At 35.6% G+C, this 26,796-nt stretch overlaps 1 protein-coding gene across 2 annotated transcripts in view; it reads right to left on the bottom strand.

The window, feature by feature from the left end:
• The window catches only part of Drip (aquaporin homolog protein drip), a 414,839-nt gene extending 389,617 nt beyond the window's left edge, over positions 1-25,222 (bottom strand). For both annotated transcript variants that reach the window (XM_069839752.1, XM_069839751.1), the window contains exon 1: positions 25,057-25,222. In XM_069839752.1, the coding sequence (XP_069695853.1) occupies positions 25,057-25,072 (16 nt within the window). In that variant the 5' untranslated portion in view covers positions 25,073-25,222. The remainder of the gene's footprint in view (positions 1-25,056) is intronic.
• Between the last annotated feature and the right edge of the window lie 1,574 nt (positions 25,223-26,796).

The raw sequence follows: 26,796 nt of genomic DNA, 5'->3' as shown, positions 1-26,796 counted from the left end.
TTTCCCCAGCTACTTTCTGATCAGTCTATCAACTTACATGTCATTATAAATGTCTCGAGAGGAAGAACGCCATACTGTACATAGGCCTAGTAGAAATCTCATACCCGTACCTTAACCTGATCTTCTCATTCGCCTCCTCGTCCTTCATCCTCTCCTCCTCCTCCTCCTCCTTCACCTCCTCCTCCTCCTCCTCATCATCATCATCATCATCATCATCACATAATCTAATTGGTTATCATATACTGCTAGAATTGAGCTACTGACTGGACTAGACACGATAGAATTAAAATGTTGTACTGCAATCATGAAACATCTGACTGGAGGTCTAGGGTGTCAGTTTTCCACGCTGGAGCTTCGAGTTAATATTCTGGTTCGTCCGAGTGGAATTGTGATGGACAAAAATTGTGTACTCCCGTTTACCTGCTACTATTCGCCCAATTAATCAACATCATCATCATCATCATCATATCATTATCGTCGTCATCATCATCATCATCATCATCATCATCATCATCATCATCACTAGACTTCGTGGAATTGCCACGAGAATCGCAAGGTTTACTGTGCATGCGGTATTGACTGTATGAGAAGGGGACGTGCAAAGAATGGAATATGCCTCTGATGTAAACGCTGAGCAGTATACTGCGGTTACAATAAAACCTGTACCCTGTATTCAAGAAATGTAATGAATGATCATTGAAGTAGGAAAGGTCTAAACATGTAAATACACAATTATTTTACAGTGATATATATTAACTCTTAAAATCTAATGTAAGATACTCACATCATCCTTGAATATGTGCATTGCAGTGAAGAGTTACGTACATTTTGAGCGACTGCAAAGTAACCTCCTCCGATGGTCACTTAAATAGTTTTTATTTTGGGAAAATGTACGTTCAACATCAGACGATGTAATACGTACATATCTGAAGAACGGAAATCACTACTTTTTAGTACACCAACTTCAGACGTCTTGTCGTGACCTGATAGTACATAATTTATAACACGAAGTTGTAAATAGGCAGAATTTTGAGCAATTATGTTTCTCAACTTACATTTCACTTTTTCTGAAGTTAGTGAATTGTTATTTTGGATAACGGTTTGTGATACTTTATACACTATATTAAGGGCTTCTGAGAGTTGTAGTTTAGACGATTCTAATAGGATGATGCTTTTGCACACGATTTTAAAATCAGAATCAATGAACAGAATATCTTCCAATAGCTGTTCAGAAGGCAATGATTTTACAGCTGCAACAGCGGAACTGTCTGTGCTATCCAATGCATCAATTACCTTCATTATTTTGCTGTTCTGTAATGGCTGCGGGGTAAGGGTATTCCAGGGGCAATTGTTTGGAACAGCAACAATCTCATTGTGGTATGTTTGATTGAATTCATGTCTGCACTGAACAAATGTTCAGCTTTGGCTATTCCAACTACAGTAATACAAAAACAAGTGCTTACATAGGCATACATTAGCTGTAGCTGCTCTATCACAACTCTTCACATGAACTGCTTATACTACGAGACTGGGCGGTCGCTCACCTCCTCTATACTACCGTACATCGGCAACCTGATTGCATGTTGTGTGTGGCAATTCAACAAGTCTAATCATCACCATCACCGCTCTCATCAATAGCAAGCATAATACAGAGTGTCGACCTGGTTGGCAAGTTGGTATAGCGCTGGCCTTCTATGCCCAAGGTTGCGGGTTCGATCCCGGTCCAGGTCGATGGCATTTAAGTGTGCTTAAATGCGACAGGCTCATGTCATTAGATTTACTGGCATGTAAAAGAACTCCTGCGGGACAAAATTCCGGCACATCTGGCGACGCTGATATAACCTCTGCAGTTGCGAGCGTCGTTAAATAAAACATAACATTTTAATACAGAGTGATTCACGAGGATTTAACGTCTCTTACGGAGCTTATTTCCGAAGATATTGTGAGTAAAAAATGTCATATAAACATGTGTCCTAATCTCAATATTTTCAGTGTTACATTAATTTGAAATTGTTTGCAAAATACCATTATTCTTGAGATTTAAGGGTAAAAGAATATTACAGATAAAAGATGAACTATTCAGGAGTATCATTTCTTTAATCAGTTAATATTCTGAAACTGAAAATGTGTTGCGAATTCCATAGTTGCTTCGTACAGATTTTTTTCTCGATTTTTAACTACAAAATTACATTATCTCACGCATTTATCACAAAAATTGTTACAAATCATGCCACTCTTGTAAATTCTTCAAGACTGTACATAAGGATGCATAATTAAACTGTAAAGAATCATGTTCTTAAAGTCGTATGATTTGTAATAATTTTTGTGGTAAGTGCGTAATAATGATGTCATTTTTAGTTAAAAATTGAAAAACAAAATCTGTACAAAGCAACTGACCAACATATTTTAAGCTTTAGAACACTAGCCAATTAAAGCAGTGACACTTATGAATAGTTCATTCTCTATTTATAATATTCCTTTATCCTTAAAACTAAAGAAATAAGGTATTTTACAAACAACTTCAAATTAGTGTAACTTTAATTAGTGTAACCCACACATTATCCGATACCGTAATACATAACACACAAACAACCACCTCCCACCATAAGAGCAGCTACACCCCCACCCCTACAACTGACGAATGCAAATGGCAGAATTCAAAATCACCAGGAACAACAGTAGTTCGTAGGACACTGAAGATGACGCAGCACTGGCGTCGAAACGAGCCGTCTAAGGTACATAACCTATTTTAAATTTTAACACTTTCAACGTGTCGACTAATACAATTTTAAGTTTTTAAACAAAATGTTAACATAAACTAGAATCAATGAAAATATTGAGTTTAGGACAAATATTTGTATGACATTCTTTGCTCATAATGTCTTCGGAAATAAGCTAGTTCATGTAGGCCTATGAGAAAAACCAAAGCCAGATGTAGGCCTAAAAGTTCGGTGTTCTAGTGACCCCTAGTTTACACTGAATTCTAGGTTGTAGTTTCAAGCCCTGATGATGGAAATTAATTTAAAGAGCGATAAAATATACAGCATAGCCTCTTTTCGAAGAAAAGTTAAACTGAGGTATTTATGCCGTACACTTACGGAACCTTCAACCTAAATGCGAAGGTTTCAGAAAAAAATCGGCCATTTGCTTGACCAAGTTTTTCTTCTTTGCTAACAAACGTCTCTACAAGCAGTATGAGACAGACCGCACTCTAATTTTGGAATCAGAAAAATGAAAACCAGGTTACTACAGTCATTGGGAAGATACTGATACATCTACAAGTCGTTAAAATTCGTAGAAAGGGACGGAACTGGTTTACCGGTCTTTTAATCGGTTATGTAATACAAAACATGCTATGAATACGAAATTCGAATACACGGCTGCGGCTTTAAAGCACAAACAGTATTTCATTTCTGAATGCACCTTGTAATTTTGCGCTAATGATGGTGATGCTGCATTTCTTTTCAGATCATCGCTGTATACTACGAGTTCTTTAGCAGTTTATTGCAATTATTCATTTTGAGCGTTATGAGTATCGCGAAGTTTCATTGCGTATTGTGAGGTTCATGAAATATGAGTAGATACTGATCACGAACGTTTTATAGATAACAGAAAATGTTACAAGGACAAGGATAGGGCACTCGAGTGTGGCGCCATGAAACAGAGCAGCCGAGACAGAGAGCATAACATACGCTTGACATATGCACTTTACTGTAACAGTGTAACTGATCGTCAAGAGCTGTGTCGCGACGCATGGCCCTGTCTTTACTGAAGCATAACGATGGCATCACACCTCCACCCTCTTCTTACCCCCTTCAGATATCAGCAACGAAGGTACATATGTAATACTGTGTGTTGGATACTGTGTCTCGAAATGTTACTTTCAAAACAGGAAACAAATACACAAATACGTGATACTGTGTCGCTCTGTATAATTATTATAATATGTTGGAAACATAAAATGCAGGTTTGATATATTGGACAGTTATTCAAAGTCTGAAGGGAAAAACTATGTATGGCATAGCTTGAAGAAAACTGTAGCAGGAAGATGTGAAGTGAAATGAAGAATGAAATCGATACGGAGGAAAATTAAACGTGGCAATAAAATACATTGAGGAAGACAACAAACGAGAAGGGAATAAAATATTCAAAATGTTCCTACTCACACACTATTATTGATTTAAGTCAGACAGTATTTTAAATCGTAGGTCAATGTCACTGAATTTATTATTATCTTCGTGTCTCCACTTAAAAGTGAAATTCTGTTAACATATTATATTTCTCTATGTATGCAACGGAGGGGGAAAGGAGCTGGCCCCCCTACTCCATTATATCCTGGCCCAGTTGCCTCATAAATGCTGCCTTTTTGGTATCACTTGTGAGGTTCAGACCTGTCTTCGGACACTTAACTAAATAACAACATTTCTAAATTGACGTGACTGGGCAGATATGAAGGCCTCAGGAAAAGCGGGACAACTTCGACGACATTAACTAAGTTCCATTTGTTTTTATTTTCTTGATTGTAATAAGTTTATTGTTGTTCTTAGTCAACTTGTTGTCCGATGAGAGGTTTAAACCTCATAAGTAACACCATTAAGGCATCACTCATGAGGCAACTAAGCCAGGATATAATGGGCTAACGTAACCAGTTCCATTCCCCCTCCATTGCATACATCGCTGATCAGTAACATATGACACTAATAAGGTTTCAGATGCATACAAAGTATACAAACAATTCTTCTTCCTCTGACATTTCGTCAAGTGAAATATACTGCCTGATAATAAGTAGGCCTATACAATATATCCATATCAACCAGAACCTCAATCAGAGGTAAAATAAATTATTAATGTTTATTTTATTCAACTACTCTTTCAGCCCATGTTATTCAGTGCCTATGTGACACAGAACAATCTTGAGAATGAGTTGAATTTTAGTATAAGCGGTAAATATAATATAAATATTAGACTGGAACAATCTGATTCAGGAACACACTTATTATAGACATCAGCGTTACGGGACAATCGATTCTATTTTCTTTCCGAAAGATGCAATGCATTGAAATTGTAACACTTTTAAAATTATGAACTTCGTATGAGTTTCAAACTGGGAATCTAGAACACAATGGTAAGCAAGGTAACCACAGAGAATGGTTGGACAAAATGGTGATGATAATAGCGAAAGTAGTGGTGATGATGGTTATATCGGGATGATGATGGTGGCGGTGACGATGGTGATATTGATGTGATGAATGTAGTATTTATGGTGACAGTAGAGTTAAGATTGTGACGGTGGCAATGAAGATATGGTGATGACTGATGGAGTCTGTGATGATGGTGATGCTGAGATGAATTGTGACAGACGATTATGGTGGTGATTACGATTTTGACGGTAATGATACGATGATGTAATGATGATATGATATGATATGATATGATATGATATGATATGATATGATATGATATGATATATGATATGATATGATATGATATGATATGATATGATATGATATGATATGATATGATATGATGATGTGATGATCGAAGATGTGACAGTGATATGGTGATGTGACAATTGGTAATGTGATGATGATACGGTGTGATGATGCGATAATATATAATGTAATGATGTCATATGATGATAATGTGATGATTTTTTTTTATTTTACCGGGTTATTTTACGACGCTTTGTTAACATCTGGGTTATTTAGCGTCTGAATGAAATGAAGTTGATAATGCCGGTGAAATGAGTCCGGGGTCCAGCACCGAAAGTTACCCAGCATTTGCTCGTATTGAGTTGAGGGAAAACTCCGGAAAAAACCTCAACCAGGTAACTTGCCCCGACCGGGATTCGAACCCGGGCCACCTGGTTTTCGCGGCCAGACGCGCTGACCGTTACTCCACAGGTGTTAATATGATGATCATGTAATTTTGTGATGATTGATATGATGATATGACGATATGATATGATGTGATTATAGTGATAATGATTGGTGATAGCAACCATAGCGGCGGTAAAGGTAGTGATTATAATTCATGCGGCAGCAAAGAGAGTGACAATTGCATTAACAAAATTGAAGATAATGATGGTGGTGATGATAATTAAAAAAGTACTGGTGAAGAATTTGATGATAATAACAATGATTAGTGTGATAAAGGCGATGATGTGGATGACGGTGAAGATAGCAATAATGGTAGTATAATGGTGATACTGGTACGATCAAGGATTGTGATGCTGGTTGTGCTGAAGGTGTTGATAAGGGTGAGAATGAACATGATTTTCTTCAGTATGACCAAGTCAATTAAAACAATGCAGTACGGCTGATGTACTCGTATACGTTCGTAAGAATGACTTTTGTTCTTTAACGGTCAGAAAAAAACAAAAAGAAGCTTTCGGCATATGTTGCGAAACTACAGTGCAGAAAGAGTTGCAGGTGTTAAATCCTCGAAAAGGTGATCTCGTTATAAATGGGTAGTCGTAACAAAACCTCTCAGTCCCCGTGTTTGACGAGAGAAACGAGCGTTATCTGTAAGCGGTTTCGACACACGCGATGCGTCTGTTTTGCAATGCTTAACCTGGTGGTCAGATCACCTCTCATAACTTACGTGTTTATTGTCTTTCAAGGAAAACCCTGCACGACAAACCACATCACGGCTCTCATTACGTTGTGTATATCCTCACAAGTTAACAATGTTCTTTAATGGGCAAACAATTTTTCAACCACAAAGTTGCAAAACTAGTCTTTGTAGATATGCCTAACTCAAAACACACAGTCGTTTGTAATAAAACGAAATAGCCCCGGTCTGTGTACACAGGCCTCTTATCCAAACATCGATGTGTTACGGATACCCATTACGTAGAACAAACTCTCTCAACTGGTTGTCCTTTCTTCCTAGTTTAGCCTATTCCCTTTCTATTTCTTCCGAAGTTTATTATTTTACTATTTTTGCCTTCATTTCAATCAGTCTATTTGTTTGTCTGCCTCTTAGACTACCTATCCACCCGCCCACCTACCCACTAATTCACTCTTCCAACTATCTGCCAGTCTGTCCTCCTATCTGTCTGTCCATCCACCTATTCTCCTATCTACTACCCACCCACCCACCCATTTATCCATCTACTCACCCATTCACCAACTATCAATTCCCCAACCGACCCGTCTTTTTGGCTGGCTGTCCATTCATCCATCCATCCATCCATCCATCCATCCATCCATCCATCCATCCATCCATCCATTCAATATTATTGTCTACCTATTTGTATTAGTATAGGCCTACCTACCTAGTTATCTGCTTAGCTAATGAAACACCGACCTAAAGATCTTCAACTTCACAACTCTTTGTTTTTCACAAATTTCATAGGATCTATGCCTCAACCTCTTTATCTATCACAAATATTATAGATTCTACTCCACAGATTCTTCCTTCCCTATAAATGCCATGGGATTTACTACACAGATTTTTTCTACAACAAATGTCACAGAAACTTTGTCTTTCACGAATTTCATAAGACCTACTCCGCCGCTTCTTTGTCTATCTCAAATTTCATGAGATTTATTCCAAAACCTTTTTCTATCACAAATTTCGTAAGATCAACTAAGCAAACATTGTCTACCACAGATTTCATAGCATCAACTATGTAAACATTTTGTCTACCACAAATTCCATAGGATCTACTCCACAGATTCTTTGTCCTCAACAAATATAATTTTTCTCCGAATGTCATAGGATATATTGTGCAGAAAGTTTTACCATAATGGCATAAAATATAATCCACAAACTCTTGGTCTACTACAAATTTCATATGCTCTACTCCATAAACTTTTGTCTACCTCAAATTTCATGGAATCTACTCCACAGACTTCGTCTACTACAAATTTCATAGGTTCAAATTCAAAAACTCTGTCTACTATAAATTTCACAGAATTAATTGTTAAACTCTTTGCCTACCACAAATTGCATAGTATCAATTCTGCAGACTTTTTGTCTACTACAAATGTCACAGGATCAAAACTGAAGACTCTTTGTCTACTACAAATTCCATAGTATTAACTCTGCAGACATTTTGTCTACCACAAATTTCATAGGATCAAATCTGAAGACTCTTTGTCTACTATAAATTCCATAGTATCAACTCTGCAGACATTTTGTCTATCATAAATTTCATAGGATTAACTCTGAAGACTCTTCGTCGACCACAAATTTCATAGGATCAACCCTACAGACTACATGTCTAATTACCACAGATTCTGTAAGATCTACTCCGAGGCTCTTTTTCTTCCAGAAATTTAATAATATTTATCTCACAGCCTCTTTTCATCCGAACATTTCATAGGATCTATCGAAATCGAAGACCGATCCCATGAGTATGTGGCAAGTCGACTTAATGATTTTAAGAGGATGATGTACTTGACAAAGATTGTATGAGCATCAAGATTTAATTAAATAATAATTAGTGTCCGCACAGAAAAGTTGCAAAACAGCCTTCTTGATCATTTGCAGAGATGGTTAGTTTTTGCTCTATGCATTAATCTCCAAGGTCAAGTACCTACCATTATCGTACGATTAAGTACCACACTCACCTCTCTTTCTGATAAAGATATATTAAACTCTTTCAAGACTCTTTTTTGTTACACGAGATACAGAAAAATGCGTTCCGAAGTATAGAAAATTATGTCCAATTTTTTTAATTATTTATATTTGTAGCGTAGGCCTACCATTCCATGGCCTCAGAAATGTCATTGAATTTCTCCAGTTCTGAAAACACGGAGAAACATCTTTAATTAACTTCATCACATAAATGGCCCATACTTTTCCTTGAATAATAATAATAATAATAATAATAATAATAATAATAATAATAATAATAATAATAATAATAATAATAATAATAATCATCATCATCATCATCATCATTATCATCATCATAATGATCATCGTCATCAATATCATCATAATAATTTCTTTTCTTGTACAGGGCGCCTTGCTTCTATCGCCTGTTCAAAATATTTCGACATTTTTCCTTTCCATTGATATTTTGTTCATGAAGCTGTCTTTAACGATGCCTTCTTTATTCTTCCTCTTCTTTTTACTTATTAGGTACGTTCACTGAAAAATTTATTCAGTTACCTGTGATTATCCACTCTTTGTTCATATGTACCAGTAACATCTTTAGAAAGCACCGGCGTAGCTGAGTCGGCTAAGGCGCTTGCCTACCGATCCAGAGTTGCGTGCGAGCGCGGGTTCGATTTCCGTTTGGGCTGATCACCTGGTTGGGTTTTTTCCTAGGTTTTCCCCAACCATAAGGCAAATTCAGGTAATTATGGCGAATCCTCGGCTTCATCTCGCCAAATATCATCTCACTATCACCAATCCCATCGATGCTAAATAACCTCGTAGTTGGTACAGCGTCGTTAAATAACCAAGTAAAAAAATATTTAGATTTTTTATTTCAATTCTGTCATTCCTGTTGTTTCTAAGGCATCCATTTCATGCCAAGAAATTTATTTCACAGTTCACTTAATGTTGCTTTCCTCTTACTTTGTCTTAAGCAATCCATCTTTAGAGTTACATTGTGTTGCATCCTTTTTCTCTTTTTTACTTTTCTCCATCACAAGACATATAATTTGTAATAAGACAACTTTCTAGTTCGAGTGATTTTACTGTTCAACTAAATATTACATATTTAACATTCTGACTAGTCCACCGCTGTGGAGTAACTATATAGCAGGGGAGGTTGTAAGCCCTATCCTCGCCGTGTTAAATTTAGCAACTTCAGGTACACTTATCTCAGAAACTATTCAATCTACATCTATGAAAATTTGCACACCTGTATTTGTGATCTTCCTTCACCTACCGACTTTTTCTTAATTTATTAGTTCAGCTAAAAACCAAAAAATGTTAATTTTGATCCAAATCAGCTTACAACGTCCCCTTACTGTTATAAAGCGGTCTGTATAAGTCTAGATGTTTCTGTATTATTTCATAGTATTATTTAAATTGCGATTTTGAGAATAAAATTGATAATACTACTTTATTTGACAAAATTTCTTCTTTAGAAAAAACATCAAAACACTCTACTCTTATTTTTCGGGAGAAATTATGGATACAATATGTGTAAACGTCTAGAATGGATTCACTTGAAAATTCTGAATGAAAAGAATCATTACCGGTATCAAAAGTTTTGGTGGAGAGATTGTAGGTACATACAGAAACAGGTAGACAGTATGTTGCAGATCAATTTGGTATAGGCAAAAATATTTGAAACATGCATTTCCCTGAAATAAGAATATAAAACTATGATGTTTCGTTAGTCCACCCCTATGGAGTAACAGCATAAGCTGACCGTGGAACGAGTGGGCCCAGGTGCAAATCCTGGTTGTGACCAGTTACCTGGTTGGGATTTTTCTGAGGTGTTCCCTTTCAACCAATGGAAGCAGAATTGGACCTCAGACTCGTTTCGTCTTCATTTATTTCAACGTCATCAATCATTTTTCAATAATTTCAGGTCGACCGAAGTGCAGCAGCATGTAGATTCGTGATTTCATATAGATGGCATCCAGGGTTGGAACTTTGCGCGTAAAAAAGGTTATTTACATTACAGTAAAATACGCTTCAATAATGCGTAATTAACGTAATAAATGTAAAATACGTAAAAAAAACCTCCAAGAACGTTTATTTTTAGTCTATCTTTGTTCAGTTTGTGATGAAAATTTACCGTTTGAACCGCCAACAATAGCATATAACTCGAGGCTACCAATTAATGTTAAAAAATGGAGATCTTAAGAAGATTTTGCAATTCATACCGGATGAAGTCAAAGGTGTCTACACAGAATTGTACACATGGCCTACGACCAATAAAGATAGTAATGCTAGTGAAAGCGAAGATTAAAAAATAAATTTATTCATGTTCTGACATGCGAAAAGTCTATTCACCCATGCTTCCAAACTCTTTGATGATTAGTCACTTACCACATAAAATTTGGAAAATTATTACATTTAATGAGTTATTATATTCAAATCATAATATTTACATTAAACTATTATACTACAAAAAGGTCTTTATCACCAGAAACGTTTATTTTTAAAACCCCACAAGTGACAAAATCAAAACTTTCGGGAAATTAAGAAAACATGTTTAGTTTAATTAATTTTATTTTAATTGTCAAAATATATTTAACAAGTGATATTAGTTGCTAATGTTAGGTTTATTCACTATTAGTTGTGTTTTATGATACATATATATATATATATATATATATATATATAAATTCCCCAAAGAAATAAATTGGATAGGATGTTATGGGTTTTTTTCAACAAACAAACGTAGTAAACAGAGCATTGCTATTTTTCTAGGTATTAGAGTGAATGAAAGTAAGTACGAACAAATGTTATAATCTACGTAAAAACCACAGTATAAAATCACTGTTATATTATCAAAATTAATAAATGCTAGTTTATTACTTTGTGTATAAAACATTTTACACGTAAATTACACGTAAAATACGTAGTCTACAGGTAATTTACTCGCCCAACCCTGATGACATCCATCTAAGATAACTTCAGAAAGTCCCAGGGGACTTTGTCGTACCTGGGTGATGTGCAGCTGAATCTATAGATAACATCAAATAGTGAATCGCGATACATACAGAAGGCGATATTCAGGTTAGTACAGGATGCAGTATCGTGAATCGCATAGCCATACAGTTGGCATCAATCTGAGGCTGCATAACTGTCAGGAGGACGGAGGAGCAATCTTGGAAAATGGGTATCGTCGCGGACTCTGTCGGACGTAGGTTTCATGTAACTGAATCGACAGATGGCACCACAGTGTGAATTATGATAATTGTAGGAATGTGGTCTGACGGACTTCATAAGTCATCCATATCCAAAGGAGGACAGCACAATAAGCCTCAAGTTGCGATATAAGTCTTCAGGCCCTCCTCAGAAGAGAAAAAGTAAACGGTGTTTGGTTACTTATTCTGTACTTTGTTCATTCACACTAGTGAACAGAATATGGATAAGATTAAAGGCGAAGAAACGGACTGCAAGTTGATACGAGTAAATAAGCTAATCCACTGACATACAAGATACCTGCATTTCGCAGTCATACTTATCACCAGGGAAAGGATTTATATGTAAATACATATTTACTTATAAAGCTAATATAATTTATATTTTGCATTATCTTTATGTTTCACAATGTGTAGGGTTGAAAAATCCTACTTTTATTTTCCATATTTTTCCATATTTTAGAGTTTAGTACATATTTTCGTTAATTTCCATATATTTTCCATATTTCATATAAAACAGTCCATATTATATTAGGTTTAACAATAAAACAAAACAAAATTCCATTAACTTTTAAAAATACATTTCAACAATAGAGATTTAAACACATGTTCAGTAATCCCTTTAACATCAGAGTTATTTGAAAATTAGCAGTCCTATCAACAATGGGAAAGTAAGTTACAAAACTGTATTAATTTAATTTAAAATTTTTAACAGACTTCAGTTGTGCAGCTCAACAGTTAAATGCCAGTCAGAGTACACATAGGTTCAGTTTTGTAAATCATACTATAAAGACGGTAAATATGCCAAAAGTACGTCATTCAGTCAATTTAAAATCAAAACTAACAAGTTACATTTCAGAATTTAAAGAAGATGGTTTATCAACTGACAATAAAATATTATTTTGTAATTTGTGTCAGTGTGCAGTATCATCTACACAAAAGTTCCTGGTGCAACAACACATTACAACTAGTAAACATCAGGCCAACAAACAACTAAATTCCAAGCAGAGACAATTGTTTTTAACACAACCAACAACATCGAATCTAAGATCTGAGTTTAACATCGACCTGTGCCGTTCTCTCATCTCTGCTGATATTCCTCTCTACAAACTAAAGAATAAGGTCTTCAGGGAATTCCTTGAAAAATATACTCAACATACAATCCCGGATGAGTCAACACTTAGGAAGACGTATGCTCCATCCATCTACGATGAGACAATACAGAAGATAAGAGATGAAATTAAAGATAGTTCAATTTGGGTTTCCATTGATGAGACTCCCGACAAAGAAGGTAGACTTGTTGGTAATGTAGTTATCGGTTTGTTAAGTGAACAATATTCTGAACGAATTCTTTTACATTGTGATGTTCTAGAAAAGTGCAATAACAAAACTATAGTTAAACTGTTCAACGAAGCTATGGGTATCCTGTGGCCAAAGGGTATTATGTACGATAATGTGTTATTCTTTATTAGCGATGCTGCCCCTTATATGGTCAAAGCTGGACAAGCATTATCTGTTGTATATCCTAAATTGACTCATTTTACTTGTGTGGCGCATGCATTTCATCGTGTGGCAGAAGTGGTCAGAGACAATTTCCCTAAAGTAGATTTGTTGATTTCATCAGTGAAAAAAGTATTTCTCAAAGCTCCCAGTAGAGTTAACGTGTTGAAAGAAATGTACCCTGAAATTCCATTGCCACCAAAGCCAATTTTAACTAGATGGGGTACATGGCTAGAAGCAGTTGAATATTATGCCGAACATATAGACTCTATTAACAATGTTCTCCTTGCATTGGACTCTGAAGATGCAGTCTCAATTGATACTGCGAAAACAGTTACCTGTGACATAAGTGTGAAGAATGACTTAGCTCACATTCAGCATACATTTTCATGCATCATAAAAACGCTCAAAAGTCTCCAAAATAGGCACCTTTCACTATCTGAAAGTTTTGAAATTATAAATAGTACTGTGGAACAACTGAATCGTGGTAGAGGTAAAGTTGCAGATGCAGTAAGAGCTAAGGTGGACACTGTACTTTCAAAAAACCCTGGATATGAAGAACTACAAAAGGTTGTTGCTGTGATGAGTGGTGAATCAACAGTGAAGATTAACTTGGACTTATCCCCAGCAGACATTGTGAAATTGAATTATGTACCAGTTACTTCTTGTGACGTCGAACGCTCTTTTAGTCAGTATAAATCTATCCTCAGAGACAATAGAAGAAGATTCACTTTTCAGCACTTGAAAGAAATGTTTGTAACCTATTGTTATGGTAACAGACAATAAAAATTGTGTTTTGTTGAAACTACATTGGAAGATAAGGTACGTCCATTATATTTTTTGTTTAGTTTGATTAAAATGTACCAATATTTAACGTACATAGTCATTTTTTTTATAATTTTAAGTCCATATTTAATTCCATATTTTGGTAAAAATCCATATTTAATTCCATATTTTGGTAAAAATAACTACATATATATTTACATATTTCATATATTTTTAGTCCATATAAATCCGTTCCCTGCTTATCACTCATAAAATTTATGATACACTCAACAAATACCTTAATCCCAAACAAATACCAACAGTCGTATATCTGTGCCTTATCTGATTGGTTACCGTGTGACACGTTTATTTATCCTTTATCAAGACTCTGAAAGGATTTAGTAATCCATTAGAAATATTTGGGACAAATCAGTTCTAAAAATCTGCGTGACTGTAAATTTTTCCAATATGTTATTCTTTGCTCTATAATTGGTATTGTATTGTCATTGTTGCTGTCGATATATAGTTTTTATTTAACTAGGCCTACTGCGAAACCGAAAAAATGACCCTTGAGTTAATAAAAGATTTTTTACGATTTCGAAGTAACAGTGGGATTACCTTGATTTTCTTGCTGTACTTCTTTTATTCCATTAATTGTAATGGACATATAGTCTACAGTTTTATAATAATGGAGTAGTCAATGAAAAAACATTTTTTAAGTTATTGGACATTACTTATTTACTTATGGCTTTTAAGGAACCCGGAGGTTCATTGCCGACTTCACATAAGCCCGCTATAGGTCCCTATCCCGATCAAGATTAACCCAGTTCCTACCATCATACCCCACTTCTCTCAAATCCATTTTAATATTATTTAATATTATCCTTCCATCTACGTCTCGACCTCCCCAAAGGTCTTTTTCTCTCCGGCTCCCAACTAACACTCTATATGCATTTCTGGATTCGCCCATACGTGCTACATACCCTGCACATCTCAAACATATGGATTTAATGTTCCTAATTATGTCAGATGAAGAATACAATGCGTGCAGTTCTCCGTTGTGTAGGCTAACTTTCTCCATTCTTCTGTAACTTCATCCCTCTTAGCTCCAGATATTTTCCTAAGAACTTTATTCTCAAACACCCTTAATCTCTGTTCCTCTCTCAAACTGAGAGTCCAAGTTTCAGAACCATACAGAACGACTAGTAATATAACTGTTTTATAAATTCTAACTTTCAGATTTTTTGACAGCAGACTAGATGACAAAAGATTCTCAACCGAATAATAACAGGCATTTCCCATATTTATTTTGCGTTTTATTTCCTCCCGAGTGTAATTTATATTTGTTATTGTTGCTCCAAGATATCCTAATTTTTCCACCTCTTCAAAGGATAAATCTCCAAATTTATATTCCCATTTCGTAGAATATTCCGGTCACACACTTCGTCTTTTCGGGATTTACTTCCAAACCTATCGCTTTACTTGCTTCAAGTAGAATTTCCGTGTTTCCGTTTCCCCATATATTGGGGGTCCCTATCACCATGATATGGCGCGTTCTCAGGTTGCAGATAGAGGAGACGGCATCCAGAGATGGAGGGTAGCTGCGAATAGCCTATATTAAATAAGCAGTCGTGGACAGCCGATAAGGGGTGGTCCTCCAGCTTGGGAAATGGATGAAGGGCTAACAACCCATCACCGTAAAAAAACAGCTTGTTATGAAATCTAACAATTGAATACATTATAAGTGGAAAATGACTCTATTGAGTTCTTCCTTTGCCCTTACATTTGCCAAATAAATAATTATACACGATAAAAAATTTGGTCCCATTTTTTAGAAATACATATTTTACAAAATTATTTATTTAACGTCTTTACTTTAGAGTTCTCGGTTCGAACAAATAATTTTACATAATGTTTCTGTCACCTTTACGTTTAAAAGTATTCTAATATTAAATTATTATTAATAAACCACTTTAAGTAATGAATGTTTATCAACGCAGTTACCAAACGTGTGCTTCAGCCTAACGTCTGACTACCGCGGGACGTAAGAGCAGTTATCTTGTGAAGAAGGCCTAATGTTGACATTGACTACATAACCGTCCCCACTGCTGCAGAGAATAAGTGTTTCTATGTGTTGGCAAATGCTTACTGGGAAGTTGTAATTTTTCCAGAAACAAAGTCGATTTTCCACTAAATAAAAAGAAACAAAACAAAATGATAAAGGGAAATTGTGTTCCTCTGGTCCAAAGGATTTACTCTGTAAAGTTACTGACATCTTTCACTCTGTATCGTAAAGTAGTACCATTTATTTTAGGGGGTTATTCTTTGAGATATTTCAAATAAAAAGTTTACAGGGTTGTTTTTCTATCTCTGATAACGAATTTAAATGACATTGTGTGCGTCAGGAGTCATACGACAGCTGAACTGTGGCGCGAGGTGACAGATCAGTAGTGAGTGATATAGTCAGAGAGCCCGGCCTTTTTGGGGGGGTTACATAACAACCCTTTCCGATGCAAGTACAGTTAAGTGAAAATGAAAGAAGTCTGGAATCAACGAGGTTTCGTTATTTCCAAGAAAGGCATCTTCTGAATACTTAATGAGATTGGTAAAGCTCGAATGGAATTAATTTGTATCATCTCGTGGGGTGCGTCGACTTGTGACGGAGGATGGATTTGCTTACTTTTTCCACTCTGGAATTAATCTCATCCGAGTTTTGCCAGTCTTATTAGGTAAACACAAGATGCCTTTCTTGGAAATAACGAAACCACGTTTTTTGCAGGCTCCAATGATTTTCATGTAACTGAACTTGTCATCAGAAAGAGTTGTTATGTACCCCTCCCAAAAAGGCTTGATTTTCTTGGGCATTGCTACTGTGATACACCGTGCACTCTGATTATGAAATCACTCACTACTGGTCTGTCACCTGTCGCCGCAATTCAGCTGTCGGTGTGATTCCTGACGCACATGACGTCATTCAAATTCATTATCAGAGATCGGAAACAACCCTGTAATACAATTTTGCTCGTCTTTGCTTTCTTTTCGAGATATAAAATATTTTATATGAAACATTTCTTAGGGTTTTTTTAGGAAAGCCATTGCTTTATTTCCCAATATGCTCAGTCAGTTTAAGAGAGCAGTGTATTATGATAATAAATGATTGAAAGAATTTCAGTTTTGCCTCTTAAATGTGCAGAAATTTGATCCGAAGAAATGTAACATTGTAAAATTTCTTTAGAGAACTAAAAGTTATATTTGTTCGGATCAAATTTCTGCACATTTAAAGGACATAACTAAAATTATTTCAATCATTTATTCGTAATACACTCCTCTCTTAAATTGATTAATCATATTGAGAATTAAATCGGTGGCTTTCCCAAAACACGTTACGAAATATTTCATATAAAACAATTTTTGTCTCGAAAAAGAAGCAAAAAGGAGAAAAATTGTATGCGACATTTTTTTTAAGTATCTCACAGAATAACCTCTGAATTGAATGACATTATTACTTACGGCTAAACATAATGCGAATAAACTAGCATTAGCCAATTTCGGTGCTTGTAAAATTTTTAAAGACGTAAGTTGGTTAAAAAAGAAAAAAAAAATGAAATTTGATTCATTGATTTGTAAAATTATTATCAGTAAGTTTACATGACTCAACACTACGTCGCATCGAGCTCTTGAAAAATGATTTGGTGAATATGTTGAAGACCCATACACAAACAATAAATGCAAGACCAATCTTAACAATACACTATGCGTAGCCTAACTATACTTCCTATACATCCGAATAACATCTTCACATATGTGACAATCCCTATCTACTTCCAATATCTATGATAATCGCCTACCGTTTTTTCTCTGTCATCTAATATTCTCATTACTTCAACTTAGGTTGGCGGGCTTAAACCCGCCACAGGAGGATGGATTTGTAAAGGCAGCAACCTTATTCGTATGACCTCATTTGCAAAGACAGCATCAGAAATGTAGTGTTTCCAATACAATTGTAGCTGCAAGGCAGAGATGCAGATGGAATTGTTCTTTGATGTTTAGTCAACTGTCCAAAGACAGGTCTGAACCTCACAACTGATACCAAGAATGTACCACTTATGAGGCAACTAGGCCAGGAGATAATGGGATAGGGTGACCAGTTCCTTTCCCCTTCCATTGCATACATCGCCGACTAGCTACATATTACAGTAGTCAGACTTCAGATGCAGACAAACAGTTATTATTCCTCTGACACATATCGTTAGGTGAGATGTTCTGCCTGATAATAGATGTAGACTACATATCAGCCGGAACTTCAATCAGAAGATTGCAGATTAAATTATTGATGTTATTTCTTCGAGCAAGTTTCCTATTTCGCAGGCCTGTGTGATTGCTGCGGTCTGTGATATTCAAACAAGGCTCATGAAAATTTAGACCCCAGTATAGTTTGAAAGACTCTGAAGACATTTTACAGGGACTCCGAAACTTGCTCAAAGTGCGAACTGGGTTAATACTGTTACATATTTACGCGCGTGTAGGAAACCAACAGACCGTCGCGAATAGAGGCTTACCTCCTTAGCACACACGAAATAGAGTATAATTTAAATTTAACGTCCATCTTTATACTCGGCGCATACTAAATTTCAAAACAGGAAGGACGTGAATGGTGCAAGTTGGAGATATCGAGGGTTTTCTAAATTAATTTCAGCAAAAGAAACTTGAATGGAAATCTTGTGTCATGTCAACAATTCCATGTCAAAAGAATCCTGTCGTATTTTCTTTGCGTCAAACCGAAAAGAAGGTATATATATATATATATATATATATATATATATATATATATATATATATATATGAACTGAAACTAAAGTAACTGAAGAACGTATCACACAGTTTCCTTGTTCAACACAACTTCCACAATGTTTGTTCAGTATCAAACGCTTGGGTTTCTTAAGACAAGTCGTGAACTGTCTGGTCATAATTTTAATGCCTTGTAATATTAATAATATTAATAATAATAATAATAATAATAATCGTCATTATCATCATTGACATCATCCTTCTTTCCAGTATTAAGGTAGTGACATATTATGGTCATCCGCCAACTTTTGGATGGCCTTCCAAAGGATCTCTTTCCAACGGAAAAGCATTTGTAAGAGAATCTGTCTTGGTATCATGTTACTGTATATTACATTAATATGATAATTAGTCTTTATCTTCAACATCATTATATAACGACTGGAAATTTTTCCCGTCTCTTTCCCACTCATAAGAATTATGAACCGATACTTGACATTGAAAAGTTAGCGGGATTCCCCAACTACGTTGTCAGCGAAAGGCCTCAACTTGAGGCAATACATAATGAATAGAACATAGTGAGAACACACAGTGTCTCTAGAAAAAATTTATAATAATAAAATAATAATAATAATAATAATAATAATAATAATAATAATAATAATTTTGAAAGAAAAAAGAAGCATCTTGTGCGGACCTCTGGAAGAAGAACTAAGAAAGAGACTAGTGAAGTGCTTTGTGTGGAGCGTGGAATTCTATGAGATAGAACCACGAAGTGAAGAGAAACGGCTAGAACCATTTTAAATGTCAATAATGGAGAACAATGGAGGTTGTGAAATGGACAGACAAAATAAGGAATGAAGCTGTGTTGGAAAGGGAGGGTGAAAAAAGAAGAATGCTGATTAGGGAGTGAAAAAGAATTTTGCGGGTCACTGGCTAAGAAGAAACTGGTTACTGATAGATGCACTGGAAGGAATGGAAAATGAGAGGAAAGTTCGAGGCAGAAGAAGTCATCAGATGTTAGACAACATCAAGATATATGAATGTTGGTTTTGCAGTGAAGGATCTGCCCAAGGGCAGAAAACTATGCATGAATAATGAAATTAATAATAAGTATTAAAATCATAATCATCAATTTTCTCTACTACCGATGACTTATATTAAAGCTCCCTGAAAGAAAATAACTGAAAAATAAAGATAGGCCTATTAATAATCTTATTAGCAATCTCTGCCGTGGGTAATTAATCAAAGAAACTTTATTATAAGAATAAGAAACTCGCATTTAAAATTGCATCATAAAAAATGTAAAATTCATTAGTATCGCAGGTCTGTAATTTAATAAGAAAATTCTGAAGTTTTGACTAAATCGTGCAGAGTTTATATTGCAATAACATATCTATTGTGATGACCAGAATACTGTAATAATATGAATAATTTCAAGGGAAAAATTGTTCCGGGGCCGGGTATCAAACCCGGGACCTGTGGCTAAACGCACCACGACTCTACCAACTGAGCTACCTAGGAACTCTAACAGACCCTCTTCAATTTACCACTTAATATCCACAGACCTCAAAGTGGACTGACATCCGTCAAGCAACCAACATTGAGTGCACACAAACTCTGTGTGACTTGAATTGTGGTTTTCTGTTGAACAGTGACATGTATTATGCAAATCTAGCTTTCAGGTATAGCTCCCTGTGAAGCTGATTTGAATAATTTCAAGGGAGAAATTGAGTCGGGGTCTGGTGGAGTTCCTGGGTAACTCAGTTGGTAGAGCCTTTGTGCATTTAGCCAAAGGTCCCGGGTTCTATACCCGGCCTCGGTACAATTTTTTCCTTGTAATTATTCAATTCATCTTCACAGGGAGTATACCTGAAAGCTATATTTGCATAATGCACGTCACTGTTCGTTGAAAGAAAACTACAATGCAAGTCACACAGACTTTGTGTGCAATCAATGTTAGTTCTTATCGGCTGTCAGCCCACTTTGAGGTCTGTGGATATATAGGGAGAAATTGAGTCGGGGTCTAGTAGATTTCCTGGGTAGTTCAGTTGGTAGAGGGTTGATGTGTTTAACCAAAGGTCCCGGGTTTGATACCTGGCCCCGGAACAATTTTTCCCTTGAAATTATTCAAATCAGCTTCACAGGAAGGTATACCTGAAAGCTAGATTTGCAATGTAATATTATGTATCAGCATAGAACTGAGAAACACTGGATGATGATGATGATGATGATGATGATGATGATGATGATGATGATGATGATGATATTAACGATGTCAAGATGATGATAACACTACTACTACTCCTACTACTACTACTACTACTACTACTACTACTACTACTACTAATACTAATAATAATAATAATAATAATAATAATAATAATAATAATAATAATAATAATAATAATAATAATATGTTGCACTAATGATCTCATAGGTAACATTTCAAATTCAAGCGACTATGCGAAGTAATAAATTCTTATAAGTTAATAGGAAGCTAAAAAGATGAAATACGATATTCGTACTGCAGCTCTGTTCAAGATAGGCTATTTTACGCTTTTTGTTATCAATATTTAATATAAATTAAATAGAAATATTCTTTTTGTAGGTTGAATAATAACTGATTTGTTTAAAATAAATTTCAATGCATTGAACTCAGTTGGCAGGTGTGAAAGCGACAGTAGGCCGTAGATTTTATTCAGAGGCCAGGGTTTTCTCTAGTCCCTGACAGAGACCATTCATCTATCCTTGATCTCTTCCTGCTTGGTTGTGCACGCGTAGCGCGTTCTCCGTAACTCCTTCACATGCATATTTATTTCGCCTTCCAGCGAAGATACTAAATAAACTGTCCTCTTTCGTTTTAGATTGCTCGAGGTTCAATTTTCGAGACTGATTATGTTGAAAAATTAAATTTCTTTGAAAATATTAACTGCTTGTAAAGTCAGTACAGCTGCTACACACGTATTAATGATACCATGTAGCTTCGACCCTGACATAAGTCCACACGAAACCTTGAAAGAAGAGAAGAACTAATTTTAGCTATTCTGTCTTAGATATGCATATTTTTAACGGTTGTTTGACGATGGTGGATGAACAGTGAGTTCACCTACCTTCGAGCGTCGGTAGAATTGCTAACAGCGAGAGCGTATTTTGGCGAGATGAAACTGAGAATTCGCTATTAATTACCTGACATTCGTCTCGGAAAAAAACCGAACATGTAGCTAGCCCAATATACATATAATGCGAGCAGCATAGTCATGGATTGTAATGTAATTAAATTCGAAGTCATTATTATTATTATTATTATTATTATTATTATTATTATTATTATTATTATTATTATTATACCATACGACCATATCAGGATGCGAATTAACGGGAGGGATTGGGGGGATTTCCCCTGTTGGAAAGTTATCCCCCTCTCATAAATTCATATTAACATCCCTGCCAGGGATAACTTCTATCCCTCCCTTACAAAATATAATTTTGTTTCAATACGAGTACACTTTATAAAGTATAAAGTACTGTAAGCAATTAAAAAAAATATTGATGTATCATCATCACCGGCAAGCTGAGAACAATCAATAACTTAGGGATTACACATCTTATCTTCAGCCTGCTCATGGATATAGGCCTAATTATTATTATGATCAAGATGCAAGACAAGCAACTCAGTGCGACCAAGCGTTGAGCCGTATCGATTGAGGATAATAATAATTTTATGTATGGTATTCTCTATCTAGGATTCTGTTCCCCCCTCATCAGAAATCTTAATTCACACTTAGGACAATACCCACAAAATTAATGATGAAAAAAATCTCATATATAATTTTGAACTTCAAAGTAAACGGGAACACCAAATGAACCCTTGAATTCCCCGTCTGGAATATAAAATACATGTTTTAGTTTTTGAGCCAAAATAATCTTTTACACCTAATCCTAGAATTCTTCTTCTTCTTCTTCTTCTTCTTCTTCTTCTTCTTCATCATCATCATCATCATATCACAATTTTAACTTTTCTCTTCCAATTTTAGTTCTCAAATTTGGCATCATACCATAGAAATATTTTAAATAGTTTTTTCCCCAGTACAATTGGACGTTTTTTCGTATCTCTCCTTGTTCTTTGTGAGTGTTATCCTATCAGATAATCTCGCGCCACGATGACGACATGAATAGAATGCTTATGGGATTGTGTTGAATCATAATCGTCAAAGGAATAAGTATAGAACGAAGCAGAAACCTCACAACTTTACGGTAGATACGATGTTGCTGATGATGATGATGATGATGATGATGATGATGATGATAATTATGCTAACTTGCACAGAATGTAGGCTAACCTTTTTCTGTTATCAATATGGATATATTCCTTCTCTTGTTTAGTGACTCCTAACGAATGGAATGGCAACTAATCCAAAGTCTAATGATCAAATCATTGTACAGTTCCCCGTGTAAATAGGTTTATATTACTGCAAATGATAGTGTGATAAAACACATGAAATAATGTCACTGAACTCATTATCTTATAAGGTATTAGATTTACGGATAATTTGAGCTTGAACTTTTGAATTTTTCATTAGCCCTTTCATTTAGAGTCGGAGTTATTTTACATTGTAAATCTCTCTAAGATAGGCTACTTCAAGTTTTACTTCTGTGTTGAAGAAATCCGTGATACGGATTATATTGCTCGCGTATGACCGAATTGTAACACACACATTCATGACATTCACTCTACTATTTCGACTCAATAAATAAAATAATAATAATAATAATAATAATAATAATAATAATAATAATCATAATAATAATAATAATAATAATCATAATAATAATATCACACCACGGTTTAGGCTGATATAACCAATCTTGGCTGCTCTCTTAAAAATTTTGGTTAGTCCATGATGTCTAGGTTTTCTAATGTTCCTCTTTCCATTTAGGTATATAATCTAAAATGTATTGGAGGCATCGTCCTCCCCACATTCCGAGTACACGACCCTTGAACTAAATTTAAATTTTATTATACATTATAAGTCTTTCGGTCTCAAAGTTCATACTTCTCTATCGCTAGGTGGTGTCTAACCTACATCATGTTCTATCATATTCATGGTGATTTCTGCCTGCAGACTGCTTTTTCGTGTGCACATTTTCTTCTCAAATTAGGAATATACTAGACTATAGCATTTTTAACTGTATTTTATTAGGTTCAAATATGTTTAGTGCTCTAAAATTTTATTACAATTTGAATTAAAATGAATAAATGTTTCAATACAGAATTAAAATATATATATATATATGGCTTATTTAACGACGTTCGCCGGTGTGCCGGAATTTTGTCCCACAGGAGTTCTTTTACATACCACTAAATCTAGTGACAAGAGCACATTTAAATGCCATCGACCTGGGCCGGGATCGAACCCGCAACCTCGGGCATAGAATGCCAGTGCTATACCAACTCTGCCACCCAGGACGACTCAATACAGAATTTAAATAAAAATTAGAGAAATGAAAATAAATTTAAAATTGGAAAGGAACTGGCCACCCTACTCCATTATCTCCTGGCTTAGTTGTCTCATGAGTGTTGCCTTATTGGTGTTACTTTTGAGGTTCAAAGCTGACTTCGAATAGTTGACTAAACGACAACAAATTTAAAATTACAGATTCTTATGAAAGTAATGTGTTCGTGTACGCTCCATTCAGACATACAGGAGACAGGTAATTAGAGCTCCTATGCTTTCTGAATCTCGGCACTAGAAGCTGGTGATTATATCGATATTATGCCTTTTGGCCCCAGGAAAATAATAATAATAATAATAATAATAATAATAATAATAATAATAATAATAATAATAATAATAATAATAATAATAATAATAAAAACTACAGTAATCTGAGTGGGCCCTGAAGCCATTTAGCAAGGTATAACGAGATGAAAAATTCTGCCTGCATTTGGAATTGAACTTAATCTATAGTCTACCGGTAGAACCAACGCGGCTTCAATGGTTACAGTATTATAAAACCATATAACACACAAAATAACAATACTATTAATGGATTAATTTTATGTTAAAGCGTTAAACATTTCACTTTGGTTCATGTCCAGGCAGGGACATACAAAAGGAACGCCGATGGATGAGAGTACAAGCCTCTGAAATCGGGTCCTATGATAATTTGGAGTCAAAATCACACACAGAATAGGAAACGTAAAGGCTGTTACCTGCTGATTTTCCCATTGTATGAATTAGTGGTCCTGGTTCGGCGTTAAAACTGCACTGACACGGACGGCGGCGCCTGGGGCGGTCGGGTCACAGTAGGAATCACGCACAGTAGCCTTCACTACACCACCACAACACTAACAATTGTACCGGTGTGAATAAACCGGCATCAAGCTCAAGTCACTGCCTTTATAGAACGAGGGCCCCGGCGTGCCGGCCAATAGCGGCGGCCGGATTCTCCTTCCAGCGTGCTCCCTCCGCCAATCCGCTCACCGTAGCGCGGCAGCGTGGCCCATTTCGTCTTATCTGTTGTAATTAAAGAGTTGTCTCTTTCATTGTTGTTGTTTGTTTTATGACGCTTCAGCGTAGTTGAGATTAAAAGTTGTACATACATCATCTGAAAGTGAATGAGGAGGGAAGGACGTTCACTAAAAGGCTCTTACAAGCACTGATATCATCAGTCTTCAGAGACTGCACTTTCTGGCCCGCCCGTCCTCTCTGGCCGTGTCTACTTTTCCTCAAACAGTCTCTTGGAAGTGATTAGCGCTCTATATTTTCCTTTGAGCAGTATTTATCTAGGAATATTGTACATAGCTTCATAAATTATTACTCTGATCTCATAATTTAAATTTCTACAGAAAAAAATATAATATTACTACTAAAACTACAAATTGAATATCGCAAGGTCATCTTTGCAAGACAGTGCACGTACGTAACGAGACTCGTTCATATATTAATACGTGTTTTTCGCCGATGTGCACAAATTTATTGAACTCTTGCAGAAAATAAGGAATTTATGTTTGCTCATGTTACTATTAGCAAGAGTTTTAATAATAATAATAATAATAATAATAATAATAATAATAATAATAATACAACTTACAAATGGCTTTTAGAGAACCCAAAGTTTCATTGTCGCCCTCACATAAGTCCGCCAAGAATAATCTAGTCTCTACCACCATATCCCACCTCCCTCAAATTCATTTCAATATTATCTTCCCATCTATGTGTCGCCCTCCCCAAAGGTGTTTTTTCCTCAGGTCTCCCAACTAACACTCTATACGCATTTCTAAATTCTCCCATACGTACTACATGCCCTGTCCATCTCAAAAGTCTGGATTATTTTTAGTGTTCCTAATTGTGTTAGGTGAGAAAGCAAGTCGTACACTTAAGAACAAAAAGAGAGATTAGTTGAAGGAAAAACTGAATGAGGTATAAACAAATAGTAAGAATAAAACATTCGAGATTAATATAAGAGTATAAAGGAATTTAAGCACGGATATCAGGCAAGGGTAAACGTGATCCAGGGTGAGAATGGTGACTTGCTTGCAGACTCTTATTCAATCCTGAACAGATGGAGAAACTATTTTGGGCAACTACTAAATGTACATAGCCCAAATAGAAATGATCGGGGCGCAATTCAAATACAAACTGCTGAGCCATTTATACCCGAATCCACACTTTCTGAAGTCGAAATTTCGATAGAAAGTCCGAAAAAGTACAAGTCTCCAGGTATTAATCAAATTACAGCAGAATTAATACAAGAGAGTGGATGCGCATTATCTAGCGAATTTATAAACTTGTACTTGCTATTCGGGAAAAGGAAATTGTACCAGAACAATGGAAGGAGTCCATAATTGTACCTATTTTTAAGAAGGGGGACAAGACTAACTGTAGTAACTTTCGAGGAATATCACTTTTGTTGACGTACAAAATTTTGTCCAATATTCTTTGAGAAGATT

Source organism: Periplaneta americana, chromosome 11 (assembly GCF_040183065.1).
Source record: "Periplaneta americana isolate PAMFEO1 chromosome 11, P.americana_PAMFEO1_priV1, whole genome shotgun sequence".
In the NCBI taxonomy this organism is placed as follows: domain Eukaryota; kingdom Metazoa; phylum Arthropoda; class Insecta; order Blattodea; family Blattidae; genus Periplaneta; species Periplaneta americana.
This window is presented reverse-complemented; position numbering and strand designations above follow the sequence as displayed.